This window comes from Chlorocebus sabaeus, chromosome 12 (genome assembly GCF_047675955.1).
Source record: "Chlorocebus sabaeus isolate Y175 chromosome 12, mChlSab1.0.hap1, whole genome shotgun sequence".
NCBI classification, from domain to species: domain Eukaryota; kingdom Metazoa; phylum Chordata; class Mammalia; order Primates; family Cercopithecidae; genus Chlorocebus; species Chlorocebus sabaeus.
This window is the reverse complement of record NC_132915.1, coordinates 109,190,708-109,218,554: the sequence shown is the minus strand read 5'-3', so window position 1 is coordinate 109,218,554 and position 27,847 is coordinate 109,190,708. Positions and strand designations below refer to the sequence as shown.

The window sequence follows — 27,847 nt, the reverse complement described above, 5'->3', positions numbered from 1 at the left end:
TTTCATGAGTTCTATGACTGAAAAGGTGGTTCAAAAAACTACTGTTCTGACTTAGAAAATGTTGCAGAGGCTGGGCGCGGTGGCTCATGCCTGTAATACCAGCACTTTAGGAGGCCGAGGCGGGCAGATCTCGAGGTCAGGAGTTTGAGACCAGCCTGAAACCCCATCACTACTAAAAATACAAAAATTAGGCAGGCGTGGTGGCATGCACCTGTAACCCAGCTACTCAGGAGGCTGAGGCGGGAGAATCGCTTGAACCTGGGAGTCGGAGGTTGCAGTGAGCCAAGATTGTGCCACTGGACTCCAGCCTGGGCGACAGTGCGAGACACTATCACAAAAAAAAAAAAAAAATAGAAGAAGAAAAAGATAAAGAAAATGTTGCAGAGACTCTGGTGAACAGGTAGTCCCTCTCCTGCCACTCCAGGTAAAAGTTTCTTGGCCACAAACCTGATTTAGCAGTATCCCTTCATCTTAGGTGGGTAACAGAAAGCCATTCATGACCTATCCAAGCATGGAGGGGGAATTTGACTTAGAAAACTTTTAGGTGGACTAGTTGGTGAAAGAAAGTGCATTCTAGGGCTCACAGGCCTACACATAGAGTTGCTAGCACATAAAGCATCTGTATGAATTCTTTCTGAGCCCATGGCAAGACCAGGGTGCACTTCATCCATCTCCTATGCTGGTATGAATAGGTACTTGCCCGGAAAATAAAAGAATAACTCAGGAAGCCCATGCTTCTATAGGACACCAGGTGGTACAGTAGGAGTCTTGGGGTTGCTGTGGTATGTATGTTTTAAGGTTGTCTTTTAATCATCTTCAGCAAATTCAACAGTCTTCAGAACATAAAAAAAAAATTATTCAACGTTCCATAATAACTACCACAAATATATCCATGATAAAGAACTGTACCCACATAATAATAACATTAATAACAATCACAATGGTGATGATTTAAATGTCATTTTAATGAAGAGAATAATAAAAAAGCAGATATTTAAGAGCATATTCCTGTAAGCCTGTGACATTGTTCCCATATGAACCCACATGTTATTGATTACAGGGAGAGGCTTGGGGCTGCATCTTGAAATATCTCCTGTGATGGCAAAGAAGAGTGGCAGTAGGGAGAATAATTCTGAGCCACATGAGGGCTTGGGCAAAAGTGGAGATGCCTGTGCCACGTGGAAATACATTACAAATGGACTATGGAAAAGGGTCTGGCCAGAGTCCTGCCCATACAAAAGCTTTCAGTAGTTCACCCCAAGGAATGGCTGGTCCAGGCTGTAAATGAGAAGCACTGGGCAGACAGATCCACATCCGCTTCCTGAGTCTCAGAAGTCTGGTGTGCATCGAACATTAAGCCCCCAAGCCTACTGAGACTTCACGTCCTGGCTGGTCTTCTACCATTTGATTCTTGAGCCCCATCACATAAGTGCCATCTCCATACTGGAATTGCTGACAATGTCTGATGGAGGGTTTCACCCTGGGTACTCAGTACCAGCAATGGATGAAATACTAGAAGGGAGGCTCCAGGGCTTCCATAGAAGACACATTCTAAAGTTGCTCGGGTGATCAAATGGTCATCTCATAGATTTTCAGCAGAACTGCAGCATTTTGTGAATACCTGAGTGAATGCAGAAAGTATCCAGACGCATGGGCATTCTAGGAAGCTCCCTGTGTAAATCAAATACAAGGAATATCTACTTCTGGGCTCAAAAGCTAACTTAGATAATAAAAAAAGTGAGATGCTGGCAGAAGGCAAATAACTCCACTTCAGTTCCTGAGAGAAAAATGGTTCTGTAACCTCTGAGTTTATTTAGAAAAATTTTGGAGCCTCAGGAAGACCAAGTATATCATTCCTGATGTTTCCAGGGCAGATTGGACTGCTTAGGCCTCTGGGACTATTCTAAGTCCTCTCAGGTTTCCATGGGAAACCATAACTCTACTCCTAGAGCTCACACCTCCCCCGAGCAAGCTCATGGTTTTCTAAATATTCCAAGGAAGTCCATCCAGGGTATGCCTGTATTGGTGAGTTTCACCTTGGACTGGCAGGAGAACTCTGAGAATGATACGTCCTGACTTCACTTGATAAAGGTAGGGGAGCCAAGAAGTCCAGATCTGGAGAGCACCTGAAACACCGGATGGCAGAGGGACAGTAAGGAGGTGAAGTCAGCTATGGAGTTGGAGCTTCATGTTTAATGCATGTAGGATTCTGAGTTCCAGGACTGATGGGCTGGTGGGGATGAGATACATGTCTTCTTTGCAGGGAGCCAGGCCAAACCAGCCATCTGGTTGCACTACCGAAAGCTTTTGTGTGCCCAGTGGTAGGCAAGACACAAGCCAAACTCTCTTCACCTCTGGCTGGTAGTCCTTGACTAGAGAGGTTTGCACACAAGTGGTCCTATTAGCCCATGCTCTCCTGTGGCTTGCTTTCCTTTCACCTGTTTCTCATGTTTGCCGTCATGGAACACATTTCATAGTGAAATTCTTTGACTCTGACTCCAAATTACACAAGGAGGACCCAATTTGTGAACTTTTCATATATTTAGGAGAATCTCCACATTGATTTTTGTATCCTTATGTTCATATTGTCACCAGTATTCAAATTCTTACTATTTAGGTCATTGCGTTCACTATCATAATTATGAAATATTTTTCATTTATCATTTATTTTTATTGGTTAATTTTTGTGGCAGCTGTTATATAACAATCACTAGAGTTTCTCTATTCATGAAAGATGTTCACATTAATGGAGGTAACTAAGAGTGTTACTTTACAGGTATGTAAACACAGATAATCTTGGCTGAACTGTGGCTATATTGTCTGGTGTCCCTTTGAAGGTGAAGCCTCTTGTGTTATTCCAAGTGACCTCTGGAGACAGAAACTGTCTCATAATTGCAGGGACGACTTGAGAAGGCATCCTGAGCCTATGCAGAAATGCAGAAGCACTTCCATGATCTAAGCAACCTATGTGAAGGCCTGAAAGCCAAAGCAAAGCTGTCCAACAAAAAGTTTTCCTAGTAACACTGGAGGTCCATCAGTCAGTCCTCCTGGTCTGGAAATGCCAGAAATGTCCTCCGTGGTTCTTGTGAGGGTCCAGATCTTTTCAAAATCACCTCAGGAGCCACAGAACTACTCCATCCTACCTGAAATTGCAGAATGACTCTTCTTTTGAGCAGAGTCTCAAAAATATATTCATTGATAGTTTTGGTTCCTGGGAGCCGCCATTGCTTGCAAAAGATGTGCCAGAGACTAGACATTTTCTGTTTCCTCACTTGTCCGGGGAAGACTGAAGTTTTTCTGGAACACAGAAATGGGACTCTGACCCTCTGAGCAGCCTCAGAATTTTCTAAGTCTTCCAAGCAGAGTGGAAGTTCTGGTGAGGACCCATTGTATTCCCGATGGTCTGGAATCCCATAGGATGATGAGTTTAAACAACTCTAGGTGGAGATATATTTTCTGAGATATTCCAAGGAGGAGGGACACAACTGAACCAGATGTTAAAAGGGCAGCTGAGCATTAAGTGCCTATGTAGTGTTTGCAGCCTAATGTCCCATGCAGAAGGGGACTCTGGGCTCTTGTGTTAGAATTCAGTGTAATTCTGGGGTCCTGCTTTTCTTCCAGGAAATCCCACTTCCATCTGGATGTCTGGATGAACTACTGAAAGCCATTGAGTGTCCTGCAGTAGGTGAACTGTGGCCAGAGCCCAAGGATGAAGGGGGCTCCTTCTGTCTGTGACTGTGAAGAGGAAGCCTGAGGTATAGCAGACCCAGGCCCCAGAAGGATGGAAAAAATGAGGTGGGGAGTGAGGGGACCTCAGAGGAAGACTGAGGTCTGCAGAATCCCAGGGTCAAGGAGACAGTGCGGTGTCCTGGTGGTGTCCTTGATGTTCCAAGAGGGGCGATAATCCAGATATCTCCTGAGTAAAAGCTTCATATGGGGTGAGGAGGGAAGAAGTAAACAGAGAGGAAGCAGGGAAGGCCAAGACAGCGACCAACCTTAGAGCAATTTTAACCAGAAATGGACACAGACCCTGGACCCCATCGCGGGGTTGCAGGCCAAGGACCGTCTCTAGGCGATGCATAGTTCCCTTGTGGGGTTAGTGGGAGTAGGCATTGTGACGTCTGCAGGGGTGTGGAAGGCTGGGCGACAGGAGCAGCTTACAGGGCTGGACCAGAAATACTGAACTTCTTTTCCATCAGTGAAATCCACTTCCGGGTCAGAAAAAACTGCAAGTTCTGGAGGAGCAGGGCCTAGGAGGAGGTCAGGGCCTGAGCCTTCCTGGTTTGACCCCCCTACCCCCCGTGTTTCTGGGTCTGTCCTTACTTCCACCCAGCGGATCTTGAGTATCCTCCTTTGAGTCCCCACGAGTGTGTTGTGTGCAGTGGGGCCAGGCTGCTTCATCCACTGCACGTTAAATGTTTCCAATACTTTCTGGCCAAAGTTTAGAGTTGTCAGACCACTGACTTTGAATGTTGACCTGGTTCCTTTTGAACAGAGTAAAATCTATTGAAGTTTAAGGTCACCTCTTTTCATGGATGGTGAAGAGGCAGGCTGTTCAGGCGCAACTGCCCTCAGGTCTGGAGGGCGGCGGAGGTCACTGTGGGTGGTGGGTGAATCCGGAACCTCTGTGTCTCTAGACTTTCAAATATTTCATTTTTTCTTTTGTAGTTTTTGTTTGTTGCTTGCTTTTTTTACAACGGGAACTGGAACGTAAGATGCCAAACTAGCCTGTGGGGGACATGGATTTTCACAACAGTAACCACAGAGCGTAGTTTCCATTTCTATTCCCTGTTCATGTGGGAGGCAGAGAAGGAAATCAGATGCTCAGTTCTAGGGACATCACAGGACTAGGACATGTACAGTGAGGGTGGAAGGCAGAGGCATTGCTTTAGGAGAATAAAATTACTGCATGCACACACATATGTATGTATATGGATGTATGTACACAAATATGCATATTTATAGATTCTGTTCTCCCTCTATATAATTTTCTTTATTTCACACTTGATATGATTTTTTTTTATTATACTTTGTGTTCTAGGGTATATGTGCGCAATGTGTAGGTTTGTTACGTATGTATACACGTGCCATGTTGGTGTGCTGCAACCATTAACTCATCATTTACATTAGGTATATCTCCTAATGCTATCCCTCCCCCCTCCCCGCACCCTACAACAGACCCCAGTGTGTGATGTTCCCCTTACTGTGTCCAAGTGATCTCATTGTTCAGTTACCACCTATGAGTGAGAACATGCGGTGTTTGGTTTTCTGTTCTTGTGGTAGTTTGCTGAGAATGATGGTTTCCAGCTACATCCATGTCCCTACAAAGGACGAAAACTCATCCTTTTTTATGGCTGCATAGTCTTCCATGGTGTATATGTGGCACATTTTCTTAATCCAGTCTGTCATTAGGGACATTTGGGTTGGTTCCAAGTCTGTACTATTGTGAATAGTGCTGCAGTAAACATACATGAGCATGTGTCTTTATAGCAGCATGATTTATAATCCTTTGGGGATATACCCAGTAATAGGATGGCTGGGTCAAATGGTATTTCAAGTTCTACATCCTTGAGGAATCGTCACACTGTCTTTCACAGTGGTTGAACTAGTTTACAGTCCCACCAACAGTGTAAAAGTGTTCCTATTTCTCCACATCCTCTCCAGCACCTGTTGTTTCCTGACTTTTTAATAATTGCCATTCTAACTGGTGTGAGATGGTATCTTATTGTGGTTTTGATTTGCATTTCTCTGATGGCTAGTGATGATGAGTATTTTTTCATGTGTCTGTTGGCTGCATAAATGTCTTCTTTTGAGAAGTGTCTGTTCTTATCCTTTGCCCACTTTTGGATGGGGTTGTTTGTTTTTTTCTTGTAAATTTTTTGAGTTCTTTGTATGTTCCGGATATTAGCCCTTTGTCAGATGAGTAGATTGCCACAGTTTTCTCCCATTCTGTAGGTTGTCTGTTCACTCTGATGGTAGTTTCTTTTGCTGTGCAGAAGCTCTTTAGTTTAATTAGATCCCATTTGTCAATTTTGGCTCTTGTTGCCATTGCTTTTGGTGTTGTAAACATGAAGTCCTTGCCCATGCCTATGTCCTGAATGGTATTGCCTAGGTTTTCTTCTAGGGTTTTTATAGTTTTAGGTCTAATATTTAAGTCTCTAATCCCTCTTGAATTAATTTTTGTGTAAGGAGTAAGGAAGGGATCCAGTTTCAGCTTTTTATTCATGGCTAGCCAGTTTTCCCAGCAGCATTTATTAAATAGGGAATCCTTTCCTCATTTCTTATTTTTGTCAGGTTTGTCAAAGATCAGATGGTTGTAGAACTGTGATATTATTTCTGAGGGCTCTGTTCTGTTCCATTGGTCTATAGCTCTGTTTTCATAGCAGTATCATGCTGTTTTGGTTACTGTAGCCTTGCTGTATAGTTTTAAGTCAGGTAGCGTGATGCCTTCAGCTTTGTTCTTTTGACTAGGATTGTCTTGACAATGCGGGCTCTTTTTTGGTTCCATATGAACTTTTAAGTAGTTTTTTTTAACAATTCTGTAAAGGAAGTCATTGGTAGCTTAATGGGGATGGCATTGAATCTATAAATTACCTTGGTCAGTATGGCCATTTTCACGATATTGATTCTTCCTGTTCATGAGCATGGAATGTTCTTCCATTTGTTTGTGTCCTCCTTTATTTCATTGAGCAGTGGTTTGTAGTTCTCCTTGAAGAGGTCCTTCACATCTGTTGTAAGTTGGATTCCTAGGTATTTTATTCTCTTTGAAGCAATTGTGAATGGGAGTTCATTCATGATTTGGCTCTCTGGTTGTCTGTTATTGGTGTATAAGAATGCTTGTGATTGTTGCACATTAATTTTGTATCCTGAGACTTTGCTAAAGTTGCTTATCAGTTTGAGGAGATTTTGGGCTGAGATGATGGGGTTTTCTAAATAGACAAGCATGTTATCTGCAAACAGGGACAATTTGACTTCTTCTTTTCCTAATCAAATACTCTTTATTTCTTTCTCTTGCCTGATTGCCATGGCCAGAACTTCCAACACTATGTTGAATAGGAGTGGCGAGAGAGGGCATCCCCGTCTTGTGCCAGTTTTTAAGGGGAATGCTTCCAGTTTTTGCCCATTCAGTATGATACTGGCTGTGGGTTTGTCATGAATAGCTCTTATTATTTTGAGATACGTTCCATCATTACTGAATTTATTGGGAGTTTTTAGCATGAAGGGTTGTTGAATTTTGTCAAAGGCCTTTTCTGTATCTATTGAGATAATCATGTGGTTTTTGTCTTTGGTTCTGTTTATATGTTGGATTATGTTTATTGATTTGAGTATGTTGAACCAGCCTTGCATCACAGGGATGAAGCCCACTTGATCATGGTGGATAAACTTTTTGATGTGCTTCTGGATTCAGTTAGCCAGTATTTTATTGAGGATTTTTCTGTCAATGTTCATCAGGGATATTAGTCTAAAATTCTCTTGTTTTGGTATGTCTCTACCAGGCTTCGGTATCAGGATGATACTGGCCTCATAAAATGAGTTAGAGAGGATTCCCTCTTTTTCTATTGATTGGAATAGTTTCAGAAGGAATAGTACCAGCTCCTCTTTGTACCTCTGGTAGAATTCAGCTGTGAATCTGTCTGGTCCTGGACTTTTTTTGGTTAGTAGGCTATTAATTATTACCTCAATTTCAGAGCCTGCTATTTGTCTCTTCAGGGATTCAACCTCTTCCTGGTTTAGTCTTGGGAGAGTGTATGTGTCCAGGAATGTATCCATTTCTTCTAAATTTTCTAGTTTATTTGCATGGAGGTTTTTATAGTATTTTCTGATGGTAGTTTGTATTTCTGTGGGGTCGGTGGTGATATCCCTTTATTATTTTTTATTGCATCTATTTGATTCTTCTCTCTTTTCTTCTTTATTGCTCTTGCTAGTGGTCTATCAATTTTGTTGATCTTTTCAAAAAACTAGCTTCTGGATTCATTGATTTTTTGAAGGGTTTTTTGTGTCTCTGTCTCCTTCAGTTCTGCTCTGATCTTAGTTATTTCTTGCCTTCTGCTAGCTTTTGAATGTGTTTGCTCTTGCTTCTCTAGTTCTTTTAATTGTGATGTTAGGGTGTCAATTTTAGATCTTTCCTGCTTTCTCTTGTGAGAATTTAGTGCTATAAATTTCCCTCTACACACTGCTTTAAATGTGTCCCAGAGATTCTGGTATGTTGTATCTTTGTTCTCATTGGTTTCAAAGAACATCTTTATTTCTGCCTTCATTTCGTTATGTACCCAGTAGTCATTCAAGAGCAAGTTGTTCAGTTTCCATGTAGTTGAGTGGTTTTCATTGAGTTTCTTAATCCTGAGTTCTTGTTTGATTGCACTGTGGTCTGAGAGACAGTTTGTTATAATTTCTATTCTTTTACAGTTGCTGAGGAGTGCTTTACTTCGAACTATGTGGTCAGTTTTGGAATAAGTACAATGTGGTGCTGAGAAGAATGTGTATTCTGTTGATTTGGGGTGGAGAGTTCCGTAGAAGTCTATTAGGTCTGCTTGGTGCAGAGTTGAGTTCAATTCCTGGATATCCTTATTAACTTTCTGTCGTGTTGATCTGTCCAATGTTGACAGTGGTGGGTTAAATTCTCCCACTATTATTGTGTGGGAGTCTAACTCTCTTTGTAAGTCTCTAAGGCCTTGTTTTATGAATCTGGATGCTCCTGTATTGGGTGCATATATATTTAGGGTAGTTAACTCTTCTTGTTGAATTGATCCCTTTATCATTATGTAATGACCTTCTTTGTCTCTTTTGATCTTTGTGGTTTAATGTCTGTATTATCAGAGGCTAGGATTGTAACCCCTGACACTTTTTTGTTTTCTATTTGCTTGGTAGATCTTCCTCCATCCCTTTATTTTGAGCCTATGTGTGTCTCTGCATGTGAGATGAGTCTCCTGAATACAGCAAACTGATGGGTCTTGACTCTTTATCTAATTTGCCAGTCTGTGTCTTTTAATTGGAGCGTTTAACCCATTTACATTTAAGGTTAATATTGTTATGTGTGAACTTGATCCTGTCATTATGATGTTAGCTGGTTATTTTGCTCATTAGTTGATGCAGTTTCTTCCTAGCATCGATGGTCTTTACATGTTGGCATGTTTTTGCAATGGTTAGTACTATTTGTTCCTTTCCATGTTTAGTACTTCCTTCAGGAACTCTTGTAGGACAGGCCTGGTGGTGACAGAATCTCTCAGCATTTCTTGTCTGTAAAAGATTTTATTTCTCCTTCACTTATGAAACTTAGTTGACTGGATATGACATTCTGGTTTGAAAATTCTTTAAGAATGTTGACTATCGGCCCCCACTCCCTTCTGGCTTGTAGAGTTTCTGCCAAGATATCTGCTGTTAGTCTGATGGGCTTCCCTTTGTGGGTAATGTAACCTTTCTCTCTGACTGCCCTTAACATTTTTGCCTTCTTTTCAACTTTGGTGAATCTGACAATTATGTGTTTTGAAGTTGCTCTTCTTGAGGAGTATCTTTGTGGTGTCCTCTGTATTTCCCGAATTTGAATGTTGGCCTGCCTTGCTGGCTTAGGGAAGTTCTCCTGAATGATATCCTGCAGAGTATTTTCCAACTTGGTTCCATTCTCCCCATCACTTTCAGGTACACCAATCAGATGTAGATTTGGTCTTTTCACATAATCCCATATTTCTTGGAGGCTTTGTTCATTTCTTTTTACTCTTTCTTCTCTAAATTTCTCTTCTTGCTTCATTTGATTCATTTGATCTTCAATCTCTGATACTCTTTCTTCCAGTTGATCAAGTTGGTTACTGAAGCTTGTGCATTTGTCATGTAGTTCTTGTGTCATGGTTTTCATCTCTATCAGGTCGTTTATGGACTTCTCTGCATTGGTTATTCTAGTTATCCATTCGTCAAATCTTTTTTCAAGGTGTTTAGTTTCTTTGTGCTGGGTTTGTAGTTCCTCTTTTAGCTCTGAGAAGTTTGATCAACTGAAGCCTTCCTCTCTCAACTTGTCAAAGTCATTCTCCATCCAGCTTTGTTCTGTTGCTGGTGAGGAGCTGCGTTCCTTTGGAGGGGGAGAGGTGCTCTGATTTTTTGAATTTTGAGCTTTTCTGCACTGCTTTTTCCCCCTGTTTGTGGTTTTATCTACCTTTGGTCTTTCATGATGGTGATGTATGGATGAGGTTTTGGTGTGGATGTCCTTTCTGTTTGTTAGTTTTCCTTCTAACAGTCAGGACCCTCAGCTTCAGGTCTGTTGTAGTTTGCTTGAGGTCCACTCCAGGTAGGCTACTCCCAGTTAGGCTCTCCAGTTAGGCTACTCGGGGGTCAGGGACCCACTTGAGCAGGCAGTCTGTCAGTTCTCAGATCCCAACCTCTATGCTGGGAGAATCACTATTCTCTTCGAAGCTGTCACACAGGGACATTTACATCTGCAGAGGTTTCTGCTGCTTTTTGTTTAGCTATGTCCTGTCCCCAGAGGTGGAGTCTACAGAGGCAGGCAGGCCTCCTTGAGCTGCAGTGGGCTCCACCCAGTTCGAGCTTCCTGGCTGCTTCGTTTACCTACTTAAGCCTCAGCAATGGTGGGCACCCCTCCCCCAGCCTCACTGCCACCTTGCAGTTAGACCTCAGACTGCTGTGCTAGCAATGAGAGAGGCTCTGTGGGCTTGGGACCCTCCGAGCCAGGCGTGGGATATAATCTCCTGGTGTGCTGTTTGCTAAGACCCTTGGTAAAGCACGGTATTGGGTGGGAGTGACCCAATTTTCCAGTGTTCTGTGTCACAGTTTCCCTTCGCTAGGAAAAGGAATTCTCTTCCCCCTTGCACTTCCTAGGTGAGGTGATGCCTTGCCCTGCTTTGGCTCTCACTCGTTGGGCTGTGCCCACTGTCCTGCACCAACTGTCCAACATGCCCCACTGAGATGAAACCGGTACCTCAATTGGAAATGCAGAAATCACCCATCTTCTGTGTTGCTCTCGCTGGCAGCTGGAGGCTGGAGCTGTTCCTATTTGGCCATTGTGGCACCAACCTCACTTGATATAATTTCTAAATTTAAATACCTTTGAGACAAACATGAATTGTGAAGGGATTTAAAAATGTCAGTGAAAAATGGAATTAAAAATAAAAATATAAATATCAACTTTATTTCTCAATATAATCTCTACTGAGGTCAAGACACTGCATTAAGGGATGGTCCCAACCCTTCAGTCCATTGCTAAAGAACTGAGGGTCATGGGAATTTAACCATGTCAATGCAATCTTCTACTATTAACTGAAGAAAAATGGGTGCCCTTTACAGTTATTTTAAGATTAGGAAAAATAAGGTCAGAAGAAACCAAATCAGGACTGTAATGTTGATGCCTAATAATTTCCCATGAAAACTCTTTCAAAATTACCGGTGTTTGACGAGAGGAAGGAACAGAAATGTTGTTGTGGTGCAGAGGGACTCTCTAGTGAATCTTTACAGGGCACTTTTCTGCAAAAGTATTTGCTAATTTTCTCTAAGAACTCTCCTACTAAGCAAATTTTATGGTGCTTTGATCCTACAGAACGTCAACAAGCAAAATACCTTGAGCATCCCCAAAACCTCTATGGCTTTTGCTTTTGAGAAGTTTGCTTTTGCTTTGACTGGAGCACTTCTACCTCTTGGTAGCCATTGTTTTAATTGTGCTTTGCCTTCAGGATCCTATTGATAAAGTCAGTTTCACTCCCTGTTATAATTCTTCAAAATAATGCTTCAGGATCTTGATTCTGCTTGTTCAAAATAGTCACTAATAGCTCTCCTTTTGTCCATAGCTGATCTAGGCACAAGGGTATTTGGGACTCATCAAATGTAAATTTTCTCAACTTTCACTTATAGTAACTTATAGTCAGTATTGTGTAAGCTGAACCAATTGAGATGTCTGTGGTGTTGGCTATAATATCTCTCGTTAATTGTCAGTCCTCCTCAATTAGGACATAGAAACAATTTTTTTTCTCTCAAAAATTGGAATGGATGCCCCTCCTCTGTGGGCTTCATCTTCAACATTGTCTTATCTCTTCTTAGAATCAGGTATCCGTTTGTAAACGACTGATCCTTCAGGTCATTTTTCCCATAGACTTTTCTTAAAGAATAATTTATTTCACCGTTTTTTGTACCCCAGCTTCACCATAAATTTGATGTTTGTTCTTGTTTCAGGTTTGGCAGAATTCAAGTTTGGCAGAATTCATGTGGCTCTTTTCAGACTGATGTTTTAAATCCTGTTCACATATGTTAAAACAGGTCCGGGCATGGTGGCTCACGCCTGTAATCCCTGCACTTTGGGAGGTTGGGCAACATGGCAAAACCCTGCCTCGACAGAAAATACAAAAATTAGCCTCTACAAAAAATACAAAAATTAACCAGACAAGGTCCCAGCTACTTGGAAGGCTGAGGCAGGAGAATCGCTTCAGCCTGGGAAGCAGAGGTTACTTCGAGCCAAGATTGCTCCACTGCACTGCGACCTCGGTGAGAGGAGTGAAACCCTGTCTCAAAAGTAAAAAAAAAGTTAAAATAAACTAGTATATGTGTGTTTTGATGCAAAAGCTAAAAGTTCATGCATAGTTTTTTCATAATTGTTATTTTGCATGAACTTATTGAAGCCCCCTATAATTTGCCATAATTTTCTCATCTTATTAATTTCTATATACATACAGAATTTCCAATTTGTGTAAACCTTTCTTCCCAGTTACTGAACAATTATTTTAAATTGGAAAAATATGAGCTATTTTAATCTATATTTTTGTTTTCTACTTCTGAATATTTTAGAGAAAATATGGATAGTGAGACTTGTAAAATGGAGATGTTTGGAAGTTTCTGTTACCAGTGACAAATTAATTTTTAAATAATTTCAGTAAAATTTAGGCAAATGTCTGTACTTTCATATGAACATTCATAGTAAAACAGATTTTTAAATTTCTACCCTTGATAAATTTTAATGTAAAATATGTGAGTAAATGTGTACTTTTCCATTCCTCATGAACATTCTCAAGTTTATACTATCTGGATTTTCTCAGGACGAATTACAAGCTGTATATGCTGCTGAAGTGTCTCAAAGATTAAGTCCCAAAGAGAGTGCCCTACTGTTTTTCCAATATTAATTTCTAAGTTTGACCAAGTTACAAGGTTTTTTTTCATAAAATATAAAATGTTTTGCCTCCAGCAGAAATACATTTTGGAACATAACTTTCCTGTAGGTAAGGGGTATAAAGGAAGCTTGGATTTGTTCTGAGAAAGGGAGAGGGTACTTCTGCCCATTGCCATGCACATCTGATTTTAGAGCTGAATGCCTTTCTGAGCTTGGCTCACTCCTCTCAAACTTGCTCGTAAACGGACACAAATTAAAGAGAAATAATTGTACACCATTTGGGATCAAGGAATCCAGATATCTGAACCATTGTTTATTATTTGCCCCTCCCACCCTCTCACCCTTCCAGATCTCTAGTGTCTATCATTCCACTTCTATGTCCAGGTGTACAATTATTTAAATCACACTTACAAATGAGAACTTCATGTATTCATTTGTACAGATTCTCTTCCACCTAGCTACCTCTGAGACTGCAAGAACAATCACTCCTCCCCCTCCTCCTTCTCAGCCTACTCAAACAGAAGACCAGGAGCATTATCTATCTATCTATCTATCTATCTATCTATCTATCTATCTATCTGGACACACACACACGTACACATATATATACACACACAAATATATATACACACATATGTGTACATATACACACACTCATAAAGATTTGCATTTTAAAGAATGGCAGACCCATAGTTGTTCAAAAATCAACTATATAATTCTATATATGATAAATGTCTACTAGAAAGTTCACGTTGAAAATTGCAAACACGACTTAGAAAAAATAAAGTTTTTAAAAATTTTATTTTATTTCATTTTAAGTTCCAGGATACATGTGCAGGACGTGCAGGTTTGTTACATAGGTAAGTGTGTGCCATGGTGGTTTGCTGTACCTATCAACCCGTAACCTAGGTATTCAGCCCCACATGGATTAGCTATTTATTCTGACGCACTCCCTCCTCACTCACCCCCAGACAGGCTCCAGTGTATGTTGTTCCCCTCCCTGTGTCTATGTTTTCTCTTTGTTCATCTGCCACTTATGAGTGAGAACATGTGTATTTGGTTTTCTGTTCCTGCATTAGTTTGCTGAGAATAATGGCTTCCAGCTTCATCCATGTCCTTGCAAAGGACATGATCTCATTCCTTTTTATGGCTGCATAGTATTCCATGGTGTATATGTATCACATTTTCTGTATCCAGTCTGTCACTGATGGGCATTTGGGTTGATTCCATGTCTTTGCTATTGTGAATAGTGTGGCAATGAACATATGCATGCAAGTATCTTTATAATACAAGAATTTGTATTCCTTTGGGTATATATCCAGTAATGGCATTGCTGGGTCAAATGGTATTTCTGATTCTAGGTCTTTGAAAAATCACCACACTGTCTTCCACAGCGTTTGAATTTACATTCGCTCCAACAGTGTAAAAGTGTTCCTGTTTCCCCACGGTCTCACCAGCATCTGTTGTTTCTTGACATTTTACTAATCGCCATTCTGATTGGCATGAGATGGCATCTCACTGTGGTTTTGATTTGTATTTCGCTAATGATCAGTAACTTTGGGCTTTTTTTTCATATGTTTGTTGGCTGCATAAGTGTCTGTTCATATCCTTTGCCCACTTTTAAAAATATTTTTATTTTCGCTTTTTAAGACAGAGTCTTGCTGTGTCACCCAGGGTGGAGTTCAGTGGCACAATCTCGGGTCACTGCAGCCTCTACCTCCCAGATTCAGGTGGCTCTTCTGTCTCAGCCTCCTGAGTAGTTGGGATTACAGGCACCTGCCACCACATCTGGCTAATTGATTGTATTTTGAGTAGAGACTGAGTTTCACCAGGTTGGCCAGGCTGATCTTGAACTCCTGGCCTCAAGTTATCTGCCCACCTCACCTTCCCAAACTTCTGGGATTACAGGCATGAGCTACTGCACCCAGTTTTTGCCCACTTTTATATGGGGTTGGATTTTTATAGTTTTGGGTTTTACATTTAAATCTTTAATCCATTTTCAGTTCATTTTTGTATAAGGTATAAGGAAGGGTCCAGTTTTAGTTTTCTGCATATGTCTAGATAGTTTTTCCAGCACCATTTATTATTAAGTAGGTAATCCTTTGCCCATTGTTTGTTTTCATCCAAAATAAAATGGTTGTAGATGTGCAATCTTATTTCTGATATCTCTATTCCATTCCATTGGTCTATGTGTCTGTTTTGTACCACTACCATGCTGTTTGGGTTACTGTAGCCTTGTAATATGGTTTGAAGTCAGGTAGCAGGATGCCTCCAGCTTTGTTATTTTTACTTAGGATTGTCCTGGGTATATGGGCTCTTTTTTCATTTCATATGAATTCTGAAGTAGTTTTTTCTAATTTTGTAAAGAATGTCCATGGTAGTTTATGGGAATAGCACTGAATCTATGAATTACTTTGGGAAGTATGACCATTTTCATGATATTGATTCTTCTTACCCATGAGCATGGATTGTTTTTCCATCTGTTTGTGTCCTCTCTTATTTCCTTGAGTAGTGGTTTGTAGTTCTCCTTGAAGAGGTCCTTCACTTGCCTTGTTAGCTGTATTCCTAGGAAGGTATTTTATACTCTTTGTAGCAATTGTAAATGTGAATTCATTTGTGATTTGGCTCTCTTCTTGTCTATTGTTGGTGTATAAGAATGCTTGAGATTTTTGCATACTGATTTTGTATCTTGAGACTTTGCTGAAGTTGCTTGTAGCTTAAGAATCTTTTGGGCTGAGGTGATGAGATTTTATAGATATAGGATCATGTCATCTGCAAGAAAAGAAAGTCCAACTTCCTCTTTTCCTGTTTGAATATGCTTTATTCTTTCTCTTGCCTGATTGCCTTGGCCAGAACTTCCAACACTATATTGAATAGGAGTGGTGAGAGGGCATCCTTGCCTTGTGCCAAATTTCAAATGGAAGACTTCCAGCTTTTGCCTGTTCAATATGATAGTGACTGTGGGTTTGTCATAAATGGCACTTATTATTTTGCGGCATGCTCCATCAATACCTAGTTTCATGAGAGTTTTTAGCATAAAGGATAGTTGAATTTTATCAAAGACCTTTTCTGAGTCAACTGAAATAATCATGGGGTTTTTGTCTTTAGTTCTGTTTATGTGGTGAATTACATTTATTGATTTGCATATGTTGAACCAGCCTTGCACCCAAGGGATGAGGCCGATTTGATCTTGGTGGATAAGCTTTTTGATGTATTGCTGGATTTGGTTTGCCACTATTATATTGAGAATTTTGCAACAAAGTTTATCAGAAATATTAAGCTAAAGTGTAGTAAATACATTGAAAATAATAACAGACTGATTAAAAGACTAAATAACATGAATCCTAAGTGTTTTCACAACTGATTTCTAGAGTAAAAGCATTGCCAAACTAAATGAGCTTGGTCAAAAACTGTACAGAGTCTGAGATGTTGTCTCAACTTCCATTACTCATTGTGAGGTGGACCTGCAGTAACTATATTTGATGCAAAATTTCATGTTGATAGAAGCTGAGATGTCCTGCAGTCTCAGAGGGACAGAATTCTGGTGTGTCTCCCTTTGCCCTGTCAGGAATAAAGATCTAGACTCTACAGGTTTTGTCAAAATTTACAAGATGTAGGAAATGGGGCAGGATTTAGGCTGTGAGGCAAAGCCTAGAGATATAAAGAAACAGCTTCTGACCCAGGGCTCATGAAGTCAGGATGGTTTCAGAGGGGATGGTGGAGTGAGCATAGTACAGTCTTTGGAACCATTCCTTCCCCTTATTTGTTCATAGGCCAGATGTGTTCAACCAGGGGGCATCTCAGGTCTGATGAACAGAGTCCTGGAGAGACAAAGGGGCAATCCTGAGGAAGAGGCTCAACAGGGAGGAAGGAGCCACCATTTTCTCTCCTGAGAAAAATCCTTCTCCCTAGGAAACCATAGGATTTTCCTTGGTCCCAGTGAGACTTTTCCTGAGTGAAGAGAGCAGAGAGAGCAAGGGACTGATGTGTTATCTGTTTCCACCTCCTGCAGTGATTCTGAAACCATGGGAGACAGAATTATCTTCAGAATCATGAGCAATCCAGTTGCCATGGTTTCACACAAGACATTGGAAGTTCTTATCTCTAGGGGGTAGGCACTGGTCATTGATACTCTTTAAAGCTCATTCGCTGATTACAAAGTGAGCCAAATTAATAATCTACTGCAAGTTTTACTAAACTCAGTTTACTTGACACACAATTCACACAGACACATTGTTGATACACACATTTTGATGCTTGGACAGGGTTGGACCCAAGATTCTGTACTTCTATGGAGCCCTGTGTTCTGCCCAGGTGTCATTTACTCTCAGGTAAGTAAACTGATCACCATAACTAACAAGAGATTGATTTGTGATGATTAGAAATGAGAAGATGTGTTGGTTATGTTTTATTGGGATGGATTCTATGAACATGTATATACAGTTTAAAAACACAGATTTACAATGAAAAGTAAGAAGCAAATATAAAAAGTGAAGGGGCTATTCCCCAAACTAGTTTCCACGGAAATACCACCAGAGAAAAACAACTCTCAGGACAGGGATACTGCTTCAAAGACACAGATTTCACAGCTGGATGGTTGATCTCGAATTTCCGAAAATTCCATCCTTTACTCATGAAATGCAGTTTATTTAAGAACTTTCTAATTTGACTGTAGTTTCATACTCACACACTTCAGTGTGTTGTGTATTATTCCATTGATGATAAGTATAACTTATTTGAAAATGAATTACATACTGGTGAGAAAATTTTCCCTTTAAATTAAACTTAAACTCACACCATAAAATTAGCAGCATCTGTTTGTCTGTTCCAAGAATTACCTAGGTTCTACCCAGGGCACCTGAGATCAGTTGAAAACAAATGCAAAAAATGTTGGAATAAAAAGTAAGAACACCCTTCCAATGTTACAAATGCATCCCAGTCTCAATTATTCACATTCACGAGAATGATTCACCTATATCCCACTTTATCAAAATTTCACCTACTCTCGCCTACCAATTGACTAATCAAAACAAACCAAGACAGAATAATAAATTCAAATTCATCCAGTACACTGAGGGGAAAACCTACACCTCAAAATGTAGTCTACAGATATTCACACAGGATGTCATCTACTGTGAAAACACTTGCACAGAGACAGTCCCTTCACATGATCAGAATACTCACAACTCCACAACAACATATTAGATATGGGATCATCTTGAAATGCGGCCATCACTAACCAGTTGTCCCTTTTACATAGACAAAAACCTGAGGACCACATTATGTTATGTAGAAATGACTGTACACCTGTGTGCGTGTGTGTGTAGGGATCCGGGGAATCCAACAGACATTCCAGCCTCTTGATTTTTTCCATGTTCAGGCTCTTGATTCTATATCCGAGTGAAATGACTTGCCAGTGGGGAACAAGATAAGTCTCTGCAGGAAGTGCTCTGGTGGGAGCTAGATACTCAAATCATAAAGCATCGAGTGTTGGAAACATGCACTGAAGTTAGACGAAATACTCAATGCACAGTTTAGACGGTGAAAGGCTTTCAGGTAATCATGCAATCATCGACCGGCTGATTGATGACATTCCCCAAATTTATGATTGCAAGAAGAGACAAATACTCATGACATTCTATTTCCGGTGGTTGGGGACATACGATGGCAACATACTGTCTGCCAGTCATGCTCATCACACTGTACTTTGCACACATGTCACACAAAGACACTGTTAATACGCACATTTGTGTGCTTGAGCAGGGTTGCACCCAAGATTCTGTGGTTGTACGGAGCCTTGAGTTATGCCCTGGACATGTTTACTCTCAGGTTGGTCAACTTGGATCACTGTACTGAACGAGAAACGGAGCCTGAAATCCAATCAGCGAATACACAAAAGGAAGGGACCGTTTCCCACAATCATTTCCACTGCAACACCACCTCGGATGAACAAGTCTCATTGCAGGTCAGGGACTGTGCTTCAGAGATGCACCTTTCGCAGCTGGACGATTGACCCGGAATCTCCCAAATGCCATTTTGATACACACTAAATGAGATTTATTTCAGTGCTTGCTGATTTTATTTTAGTTGAATACACACACGCTCCTGTGTTTGATTTCCTTGATTATCAATACGACTTACTTCCAAATGACTCAGATACCAGTGGGATGATTTTCTGCTTCAATTCATTGGAAATGGACAGCATTCAATAGTCAAGTGTGTCTGTCTGTCTGTCTCCAGCATTCTGTGGGTTCCACCAAGGGCACAAGTCCTAGGGCTCCTGAGGTCCATTCAACAAGCAATGTAAAAACGGCAAGGCAGGTTCAAAAGAAAAACACCCTTCCTCTCTTCAAATGCGTCCCAGTTTCCACTACTCAAGGTAGGGAGAAGGATCCACAGACGTCCCACGTTCGCAAAATTTCAACTTCTGGTGCTCACCAACAACTGACGAATGAAACACACCCCAAGAGAAAATAGTCAACCCCGTCCCCTGCAATAACCTCACGCGCAACCCTATACCGCAATATGTCCTGTTCAGAAATTCACACTGAATGTCATCTACCATGAACACAAACACACAGACAATCCCCCCACAGGTTCAGAAGACTCAAGACGGCAAAACTCGATGTTTCCCATTTCTGGGCTCATCCTGAAATGCAGCCGTCACTATCCAGTTGTCCCTCTTGTGTAGACAGAAACCTGGGCTCCTCATTACTTTAAGTCGGATTGACTGTGTATGTGATGTGATGGTGTGTGTGTGTGCGTGCGTGAACCCCCTCGTGGGTGTGTGTGTGTACGTGTATGTGTGTGTGTGTCAGTGTGTGTGCGCATGCACTCCTGCATTTGGGTGGAGACTTTTCCTGAGATCACTGGCACACAAACAGAACCCTCTTTCTGTGTTTGTTCCTCCCTTTGGATCTTCTTGTCCTCCCTTGCAGAGAAGTGAGTGTGTCAGTGTTCATGGACTCCTGAGGTGTCAGGTTACTTGAAGAGAGGTTCAGCAGGGAGCTTTGCTGTTCAGGATGATGGTTGTTCATCCCACTCTTGTATTTTGATGGATGAATCACAAGCACGTTGGGAGGCAGGGTACATTCGACTTTTCTGACGTTGAAGTCAGGCTTGGTTTTGTTTTGCTCTTGGAGGAACTTCCAGTGGTCTAAGGTGCTTTCCTGAGTGGCTCTTTCCACCAAGTACTCCTCCAAGTCGGGTACCTGGAGGCAGGGTTCTCCCTGGAGCTCTCCTTGCGTTGCTTGCCTGTCTTTGTGTTCAGCGCCAAGGGCTCCTGGTTCCCTGCCTATTGACACACTCTCACTGCATCTTTCCAGTTCACTCTTCTGGATGTAAAAGAGGACATAGGCCTGTTGACTCAGGACAGAAGCGATGCTACAGGCAGTGACCTCGGCGTCATCCATTTTATACCACTGGCCTCCTGGAGCTTTGACATAAGAGAGGTAATGTCCGTTGTGACAACTCCACCCAGCGTGGACCAGCACAGCATAGAGGACATAGACTAGAGGTCCTGTGTTCTGCTGAGACATGTATGGCTGCATGTCAAGGCACTCAGGGTATTGCACATTCTTGGCAAGTTTGTTGCCTGTGACATCGGAGAATCTCTTCAATACAAGGATGAGGACCTTGGCAGAAGTGTGTAGAGTGAACGTCTTGGAGGCAGGCGCCTTCTGGAGACAAAGACCACAATGATAGGCATTCTCTCCATTGAGTTCTTCGGGCTTCACCACCTGTTCCAAAGCTTGCTTCACACTCTGAGCTGCCTGGATATCCAGGGCGATGTCCAGGTAAGGGTCAAAGGTGTCTGAAACGCCCTGGCAGTGGAGACACTTGATTTGAGACCTCCAGCAGCCTCCAAATATCTGGTGGATGAGGGTGGTGTCCTCAGAGTCATGATCTACCTGCTTGTGCCTGGGAAGGCATGCCTTTTTCATGGCATCCACAATGAACATCAGAAATTCATGGGCATCTTCCTGCTTGCCTCGATGGAAGCCAGCAGCCAATGCCTGTGAGGGCTGGATGACGTGGCCAGGACAGTGGAGGGCCCGTGTAATGTGAGCTTCCATCGTACACAGCATGCAGCACTTGTGACGCTGACAAAGTTGAGAGTGCTCCTGGGACAGCATGTAGTTGGCAAGGGGTGGTGTGTATGTCAGGCACTGCAGGGAAGCATTCAAGTAGCAAGTATTTCCCATATTCTGGAGCCCAGCCCCCACCGCAGCAGGTCTCCTGCTACTGAGAGGAAGCTTCTTTCTGGGGGCAGGCTGTCTTGCCACAGGAGCCAAATCATCACAGAGGTTGACATGGGTCTCAGATGACAGTGGTGACTTCTCAGGTAGAGAAGTCCGCCGAATTTCAGCAAAAGCTGCATCTGGCCGAGAGGATATGAGTTTTGAAAAGTGGTTGAACTGCCACTCACCTCCCAAGTGGAGTGAATCGGCCTCCATGTCGCCAGGAGCAAGGATCACAAGCTTTTTCTGCTGGGACCACACGTTGCAGAAAGACGCTATCTCTTCCGAGAGAGTCTTCAAATGACGCGCCATCTGGCTGCATCAGCCCTTATATAACTCATCCCCGCCTACCGCGAACACCCCACCCACCCATCAAGTACGCGGTCCACCAATCCAATATCAGCACTCAGTTAAAGAATGAGTCATAGGGTGTGTCCCCTTGTATTCCCCAGGGAGTTCACTTAAAACTCCTGGGGAATGCGTTAGTTTACTTAAAACAGTGGTAGGGAATAATTCTGTCCTTACAAAACAATGTGTGTGTTTGTGTGTATGTGTTTGCTTGCGTGAACTTGTGGGCATGAGGAATCATGCCCATGTGAGTGTTTCTTTGTTTTTGTTTATATGTCTCTGTGTGTGTGTGTTTGAGCTGCGATGTGCTTCTAACTATGTGCTTTTGGCCGATACCATCATCCTTTCAGGCATTGAAGGACAGGAAGTCAGACCTGTACTTTCTGACTTGAGAATCATCAATGAAGTACAGTTAATAACACAGTGTATTTTTTTCCTTAATATCAAAGAAGAAATCCGTGCAGTCTAATAATTATTCTAGCGATAACCTTTCCATGTTCAGCCTATTGATTCTGTGTTCCAGTGAAATGACTTACCATTGGGGACCAAGACATGTCTTTGCAGGAAATGCTCTTGTGGAAGCTATGTACCGAAATCATAAAGCGTCAAGTGTTGGAAACATGCCCTGAACTTAGACGAAATACTCAGTGCCCAAATTAGACTGTGAAAGACTTTCAGGAAATCATGCAATCACTGACATACCAATTGATGACGTTCCCCGTATTTATGATTCCAAGTAAAGAGAAATACTCATGACATTCTATTTCCAGTGATTGAGGTCATATGACCGCAATTTAAGAAATCATGAAATCAGAAAACTTGACTAATCACAATTTAATCCAACTAAAACCTTTGGTTCATTTAAGAAAGGATGAATATAAAGACAACATATCACACAGTATGGGAGATAATATTTTAATACGTATGTGATAATGGATCAACATTTGAGAGAGATGAAATAAATAGTTGTAAATTTGAGAATAGCATATAACCAGAATTAAACACTGTAAATGCCTCGGTGATGGGAGTGAGTCCATGTCTCAGGAGGAAACAAAGAGATTTAAAAGCAGGGCGTCTAAAAGAGATTTGCATACCATTGTTAAAACTGGCGGTTGTTTTAGTAAGAAAGGGAAAAATAAACCATTTGTCTTAGGGATTGTTGCATGTATTTTTCATCGTCTGAGATGTTGCTTCCAATTCCAGTTAAGCATTGTGTGGTGGACTTGCAGTTACCACATTTGGTGGAAAATGTCATGCTGATGAAGGTAGACTTGTTTCCCAAACTAAGAGGGACAGAATTTGGGTGTTTCTTTGGGACTTTTGGCTTACTAGGAATAAAGATCCTGGCTCTAAGGATTTTCTTAAAATTTTTCAGATAATGAGAAAGAGAATAGAATTTAGGCCAGGCGCCAAGGCCTCGAGGTGTACAGAAGCATCCGCGGTCTCAGGGCCCATGAAATCAGGATGATTTTAGGGAGGATGGTGGAATGAGGAGAGTGTGACCTTTGGCCTCCTTTCTTTCCCTTTTCTTTTCATGGGTCAGGTGTGCTCTATCAGAAGGCTTCCCCTTTCTGTTGGACAGAGTCCTGGAAGAAGAAATGAGCGCTGCTGAGAAAGATGCTCCACAAGGAGGAAGGAGTCACTATTTTCAGGAGCATGATCCCCAGAAGCATGAGAAATCCAGATGCCATGGCTTTACACAGGATGCTGGAGTTTCTTTCCTCTGGATCCGGGAACTTGACATCAGTGTTCTGTAATGCCCATAACTGATTTTGAGGTGAGTCCACTTGATAACTTGTCTGCGTGTCATGCTCATTACACTGCAATTCACACACATGTCACACTGAAACACTCTGAATGAGCATATTTATGTGCTTCAACAGTGTTGCATCCAAGATTCTGTGATTTTACAGAGTCCTGAGTTCTGTCCTGGACATCTCTACTCTTGGGTAGGTCAACTTTGATCACTATACCTAATGATAAATGTACCATTAAATCTAATCAGCAAATACACTAAAGGAAGGGGCCATTCTCCATAATTGTTTCACTCTGGTAGGTCAACTTTAATAACTGTACCTAAGAAGAAAGGGATCTGTGATGATTCCACATCAAAGAACCTGTTAATTTTTTGTCATTTGAATGAATTATGTTAACATTTAAATAGAGTTTAAAACCCCAGATTTCCCATGAAATCTAATCAGCCATGAAATCTAATAAGCAGATACACAAAAGGAAGGGGCCATTCTCCAAAATCGTTTCCACTGAAACACCACCACCAATAAACAAGGCTCGTTGCAGGAAAGGGATCCTGCTTCCAAGATCCAGTTTGCACAGTTGGACGATTGACCCAGAATCTCCCCTAATGCCATTTTTTTACACCCCAAGTGAGATTTATTTTTTGGTTTTCTAATTTTATTTCAGCTGAATACACACACTCCTGTGTTTCAATTTCTTTCAAACACCTTTTAATAATGAAGTATCTTGCTGCTTCACCCCTTATATAACTAATACCCACCCACTGGTTCCACTACATTTACCCATCAATTACCCAATTTACCAATGAAATGTCAGCAGTCAATTAAGTTTTGTGTCTTAGGTTGTATCCTTTTGCATTCCTCAGAGAATTTAATGGACACAGCTTAAATTGTGATTATAGAACAGTTGAATCAGATTTACTAATCAGTGTTATGGGCAAATATGATAGGAGTGGAACTGAGTTAGGACCGTGGCTACACATTTGCCTTATTTCATGTAAAACAATGCCAGTTAACAATTGTGTACATGTTAAACAGTTTGTGTCTGTGTGTGTATTTGTATCTTTGTGTCTGGATGTGAGTGTGTGTGTGTGTGTGTTGAGAAGTGCTTCCAAGCATGTGCATCTGGGAGATAAGATCATTCTTTCCGCGATTGAACGACAAGAAGTTGGAACTACACTTTCTGATTTGAGAATGTGCAGCGATGTTATGTAATTAACACAGCATATTCTGTCTTAATTAAAATGGAGATATCAATGGAGTCAAATAGACATTCCAGAGATAACCTTCCCATTTTTGACCAATTGATTCTATATCATGTTGCAATGATCTGGCTGTGGGGACAAGACAAGTCTTTGCATGAAATGGTCTTGTGGAGGCAATATATGCAAATAATGAAGCATCAAAAGGGACTATGCCTTCAATTTGTAGAAATATTCACTTAAGTTTGATGAAATTCTCAATGCCCAAAAGAGAATGCAGAACACTTTCAAGAAAACATGCTATAACCCAGAGATTAATTGATGACATCCACCGAAGTGATGAGTGCAAGAAAAGAGAAATATTCATGGAATTTTATATCCAAGGGTTTCTTGTATATGACAGCATATTTTGAAAAGTCAAAATCAGAAAAACTTGACAAACAGGAAGATATCTAAGCTAAAACCTTTTGTTCATTTAAGGAGCAATGAGAGGCAGTTCCAAGATGGCTGAATAGAAACAGATCCAGTCTCCAGCTCCCAGCGTGAGCAACACAGGAGACGGGTGATTTCTGCATTTCCAACTGAGGTACTGGGTTCATCTCACTGGGGCTTGTTGGACAGTGGGGGCAGGACAGTGAATGCAGCACACAGAGCAACAACTGAAGAAGGGCGAGGCATCACCTCACCCAGGAAGTGCAAGGGGGAAGGGAATTCCCTTTCCTAGCCAAGGGAAATCGTGATACACAGCACCTGAAAATTGGGTTACTCCCACCCTAACACTGTCCTTTATCAAGGGTCTCAGCAAACGTCACACCAGGAGATTATATCCCGCATCTGGCTTGGAGAGTCCCACGCCCACAGAGCCTCCCTCATTGCTAGCGTAGTAGTCCAAGATCTAACTGCAAGGAGGCTGCAAGGCTGGAGGAGGGGCGCTTGCCATTGCTGAGGCTTGAGTAGGTAAACAAAGTGGTGGGGAAGCTCAAACTGGGTGGAGCCCACCACAGCTCAAAGAGGCCTGCCTGTCTCTGTAGACTCCACCTCTGGGGAGAGGGCATAGCCAAACAAAAGGCAGCAGAAACCTCTGCAGATTTAAATGTCCCTGTCTGACAGCTTTGAAGAGAGAAGTGGTTCTCCCAGCATGGTGTTTGAGATCTGAGAACAGACAGACTGCCTGCTCAAGTGGGTCCCTGACCCTGTTGTAGCCTAACTGGGAGACACCCCCACTAGGGTCAGAGTGACACCTCACAACTCACACAACCAGGTACCCCTCTGAGACGAAGCTTCCAGAGGAATAATCAGGCAGAAATATTTGCTGTTCAGCAATATTCACTCTTCTGCAGCCTCCACTGCTGTCACCTAGGCAAACAGGGTCTGGAGTGGACCTTGAGCAAACTCCAACCGACCTGTAGCTGAGGGTCATGACTATTAGAAAGAAAGCTAACAAACAAACAGAAAGGACATCCACACCAAAACCCCATCTGTACATCAACATCATCAAAGACCAAAGGTAGATAAAACCACAAAGATGGGGAAAAAGAAGTGCAGAAAAACTGAAAATTCTAAAAATCTGAGCACCACTCCCCCTCCAAAGGAATGCAGCTCCTCTCCAGCAATGGAACAAAGCTGAACAGAGAATGACTTTGACGAGTTGAGAGAAGAAGGCTTCAGACGATCAAACTTCTCCGAGCTAAAGGAGGAAGTTCGAACCCATAGCAAAGAAGCTAAAAACCTTGAAAAAAGATTTCCTGAATGGCTAACTAGAATAACCTATGTAAAGAAGTCCTTAAATGACCTGAGAGAGCTGAAAACCATGACAAAAGAACTACATGACAAATGCGCAAGCTTCAGTAACCGACTCGGTCAACTGGAAGAAAGGGCGTCAGTGATTGAAGATCAAACGAATAAAATGAAGTGAGAAGAGAAGTTTAGAGAAAAAAGAGTAAAAAGAAATGAACAAAGCCTCCAAGAAATATGGGAATATGGGAAAAGGCAAAATCTACGTCTGATTTGTGTACCTGAAAGTGAGGGGGAGAATGGAACCAAGTTGGAAAACATTCTGCAGGATATCATCCAGGAGAACTCCCCCAACCTAGCAAGGCAGGCTGACATTCAAATTCAGGAAATACAGAGAACGCCACAAAGATACTCCTCTAGAAGAGCAACTCCAAGACACATAGTTGTCAGATTCACCAAAGTTGAAATGAAGGAAAAAATGTTAATAATGGAAGACTTTAATACCCCACTGTCAACATTAGACAGATCAACGAGACAGAAAGTTAAGGATATACAGGAATTGAACCCAACTCTGCACCAAGCAGACCTAATAGACATCTACAGAACTCTCCACCCCAAACCAACAGAATATACATTCTTCTCAACACCATATCGCACTTATTCCAAAATTGACCACATAGTTGGAAGTAAAGCACTCCTCAGGAAATATAAAAGAACAGAAACTATAACAAACTGTCTCTCAGACCACAGTGCAATCAAACAAGAACTCAGGATTAAGAAACTCAATCAAAACTGCTCAACTAAATGGAAACTAAACAACCTGCTCCTGAATGACTACTGGTTACATAACGAAATGAAGGCAGAAATAAAGATGTTCTTTGAAACCAATGAGAACAAAGATACATCATACCAGAATCTCTGGACACATTTAAAACAGTATGTAGAGGGAAATTTGTAACACTAAATTCTCACAAGAGAAAGCAGGAAAGATCTAAAATTGACATCCTAATATCACAACTAAAAGAACTAGAGAAGCAAGAGCAAACACATTCAAAAGCTAACAGAAGGCAAGAAATAACTAAGATCAGAGCAGAACTGAAGGAGACAGAGCACAAAAAACCCTCCAAAAAGTCAATGAACCCAGAAGCTGATTTTTTGAAAAGATTAACAAAATTGATAGACTGCTAGCAAGACTAATAAAGAAGAAAAGAGAGAAGAATCAAATAGATGCAATAAAAAATGATAAAGGGGGATATCACCACTGACCCCACAGAAATACAAAGTACCATCAGAGAATACTAAAAACACCCCTACATAAATAAGCTAGAAAACCTAGAGTAAATGGATAAATTCCTGGACACATACATTTTCCCAAGACTAAACCAGGAAGAAGTTGAATCCCTGAAGAGACCAATAACAGGCTCTGAAATTGAGGCAATAATTAATAGCCTACCAACCAAAAAAGTCCAGGAC

At 41.5% G+C, this 27,847-nt stretch overlaps 1 protein-coding gene across 1 annotated transcript; it reads right to left on the bottom strand.

Annotated features, from left to right (window-relative positions):
* Positions 1-19,472: 19,472 nt before the first annotated feature.
* Positions 19,473-21,890, bottom strand: LOC140713096 (ubiquitin carboxyl-terminal hydrolase 17-like protein 6). Its single transcript, XM_073022211.1, has one exon. The coding sequence runs from the start codon at positions 21,646-21,648 to the stop codon at positions 19,963-19,965; it is 1,686 nt and encodes a 561-aa protein (XP_072878312.1). The 5' UTR covers positions 21,649-21,890; the 3' UTR covers positions 19,473-19,962.
* Between the last annotated feature and the right edge of the window lie 5,957 nt (positions 21,891-27,847).

What these genes read in the sequence shown, in the direction of transcription:
- LOC140713096 (XM_073022211.1), bottom strand. Translation starts at nt 21,648, where the DNA reads ATGGCGCGTCATTTGAAGACTCTCTCGGAAGAGATAGCGTCTTTCTGC.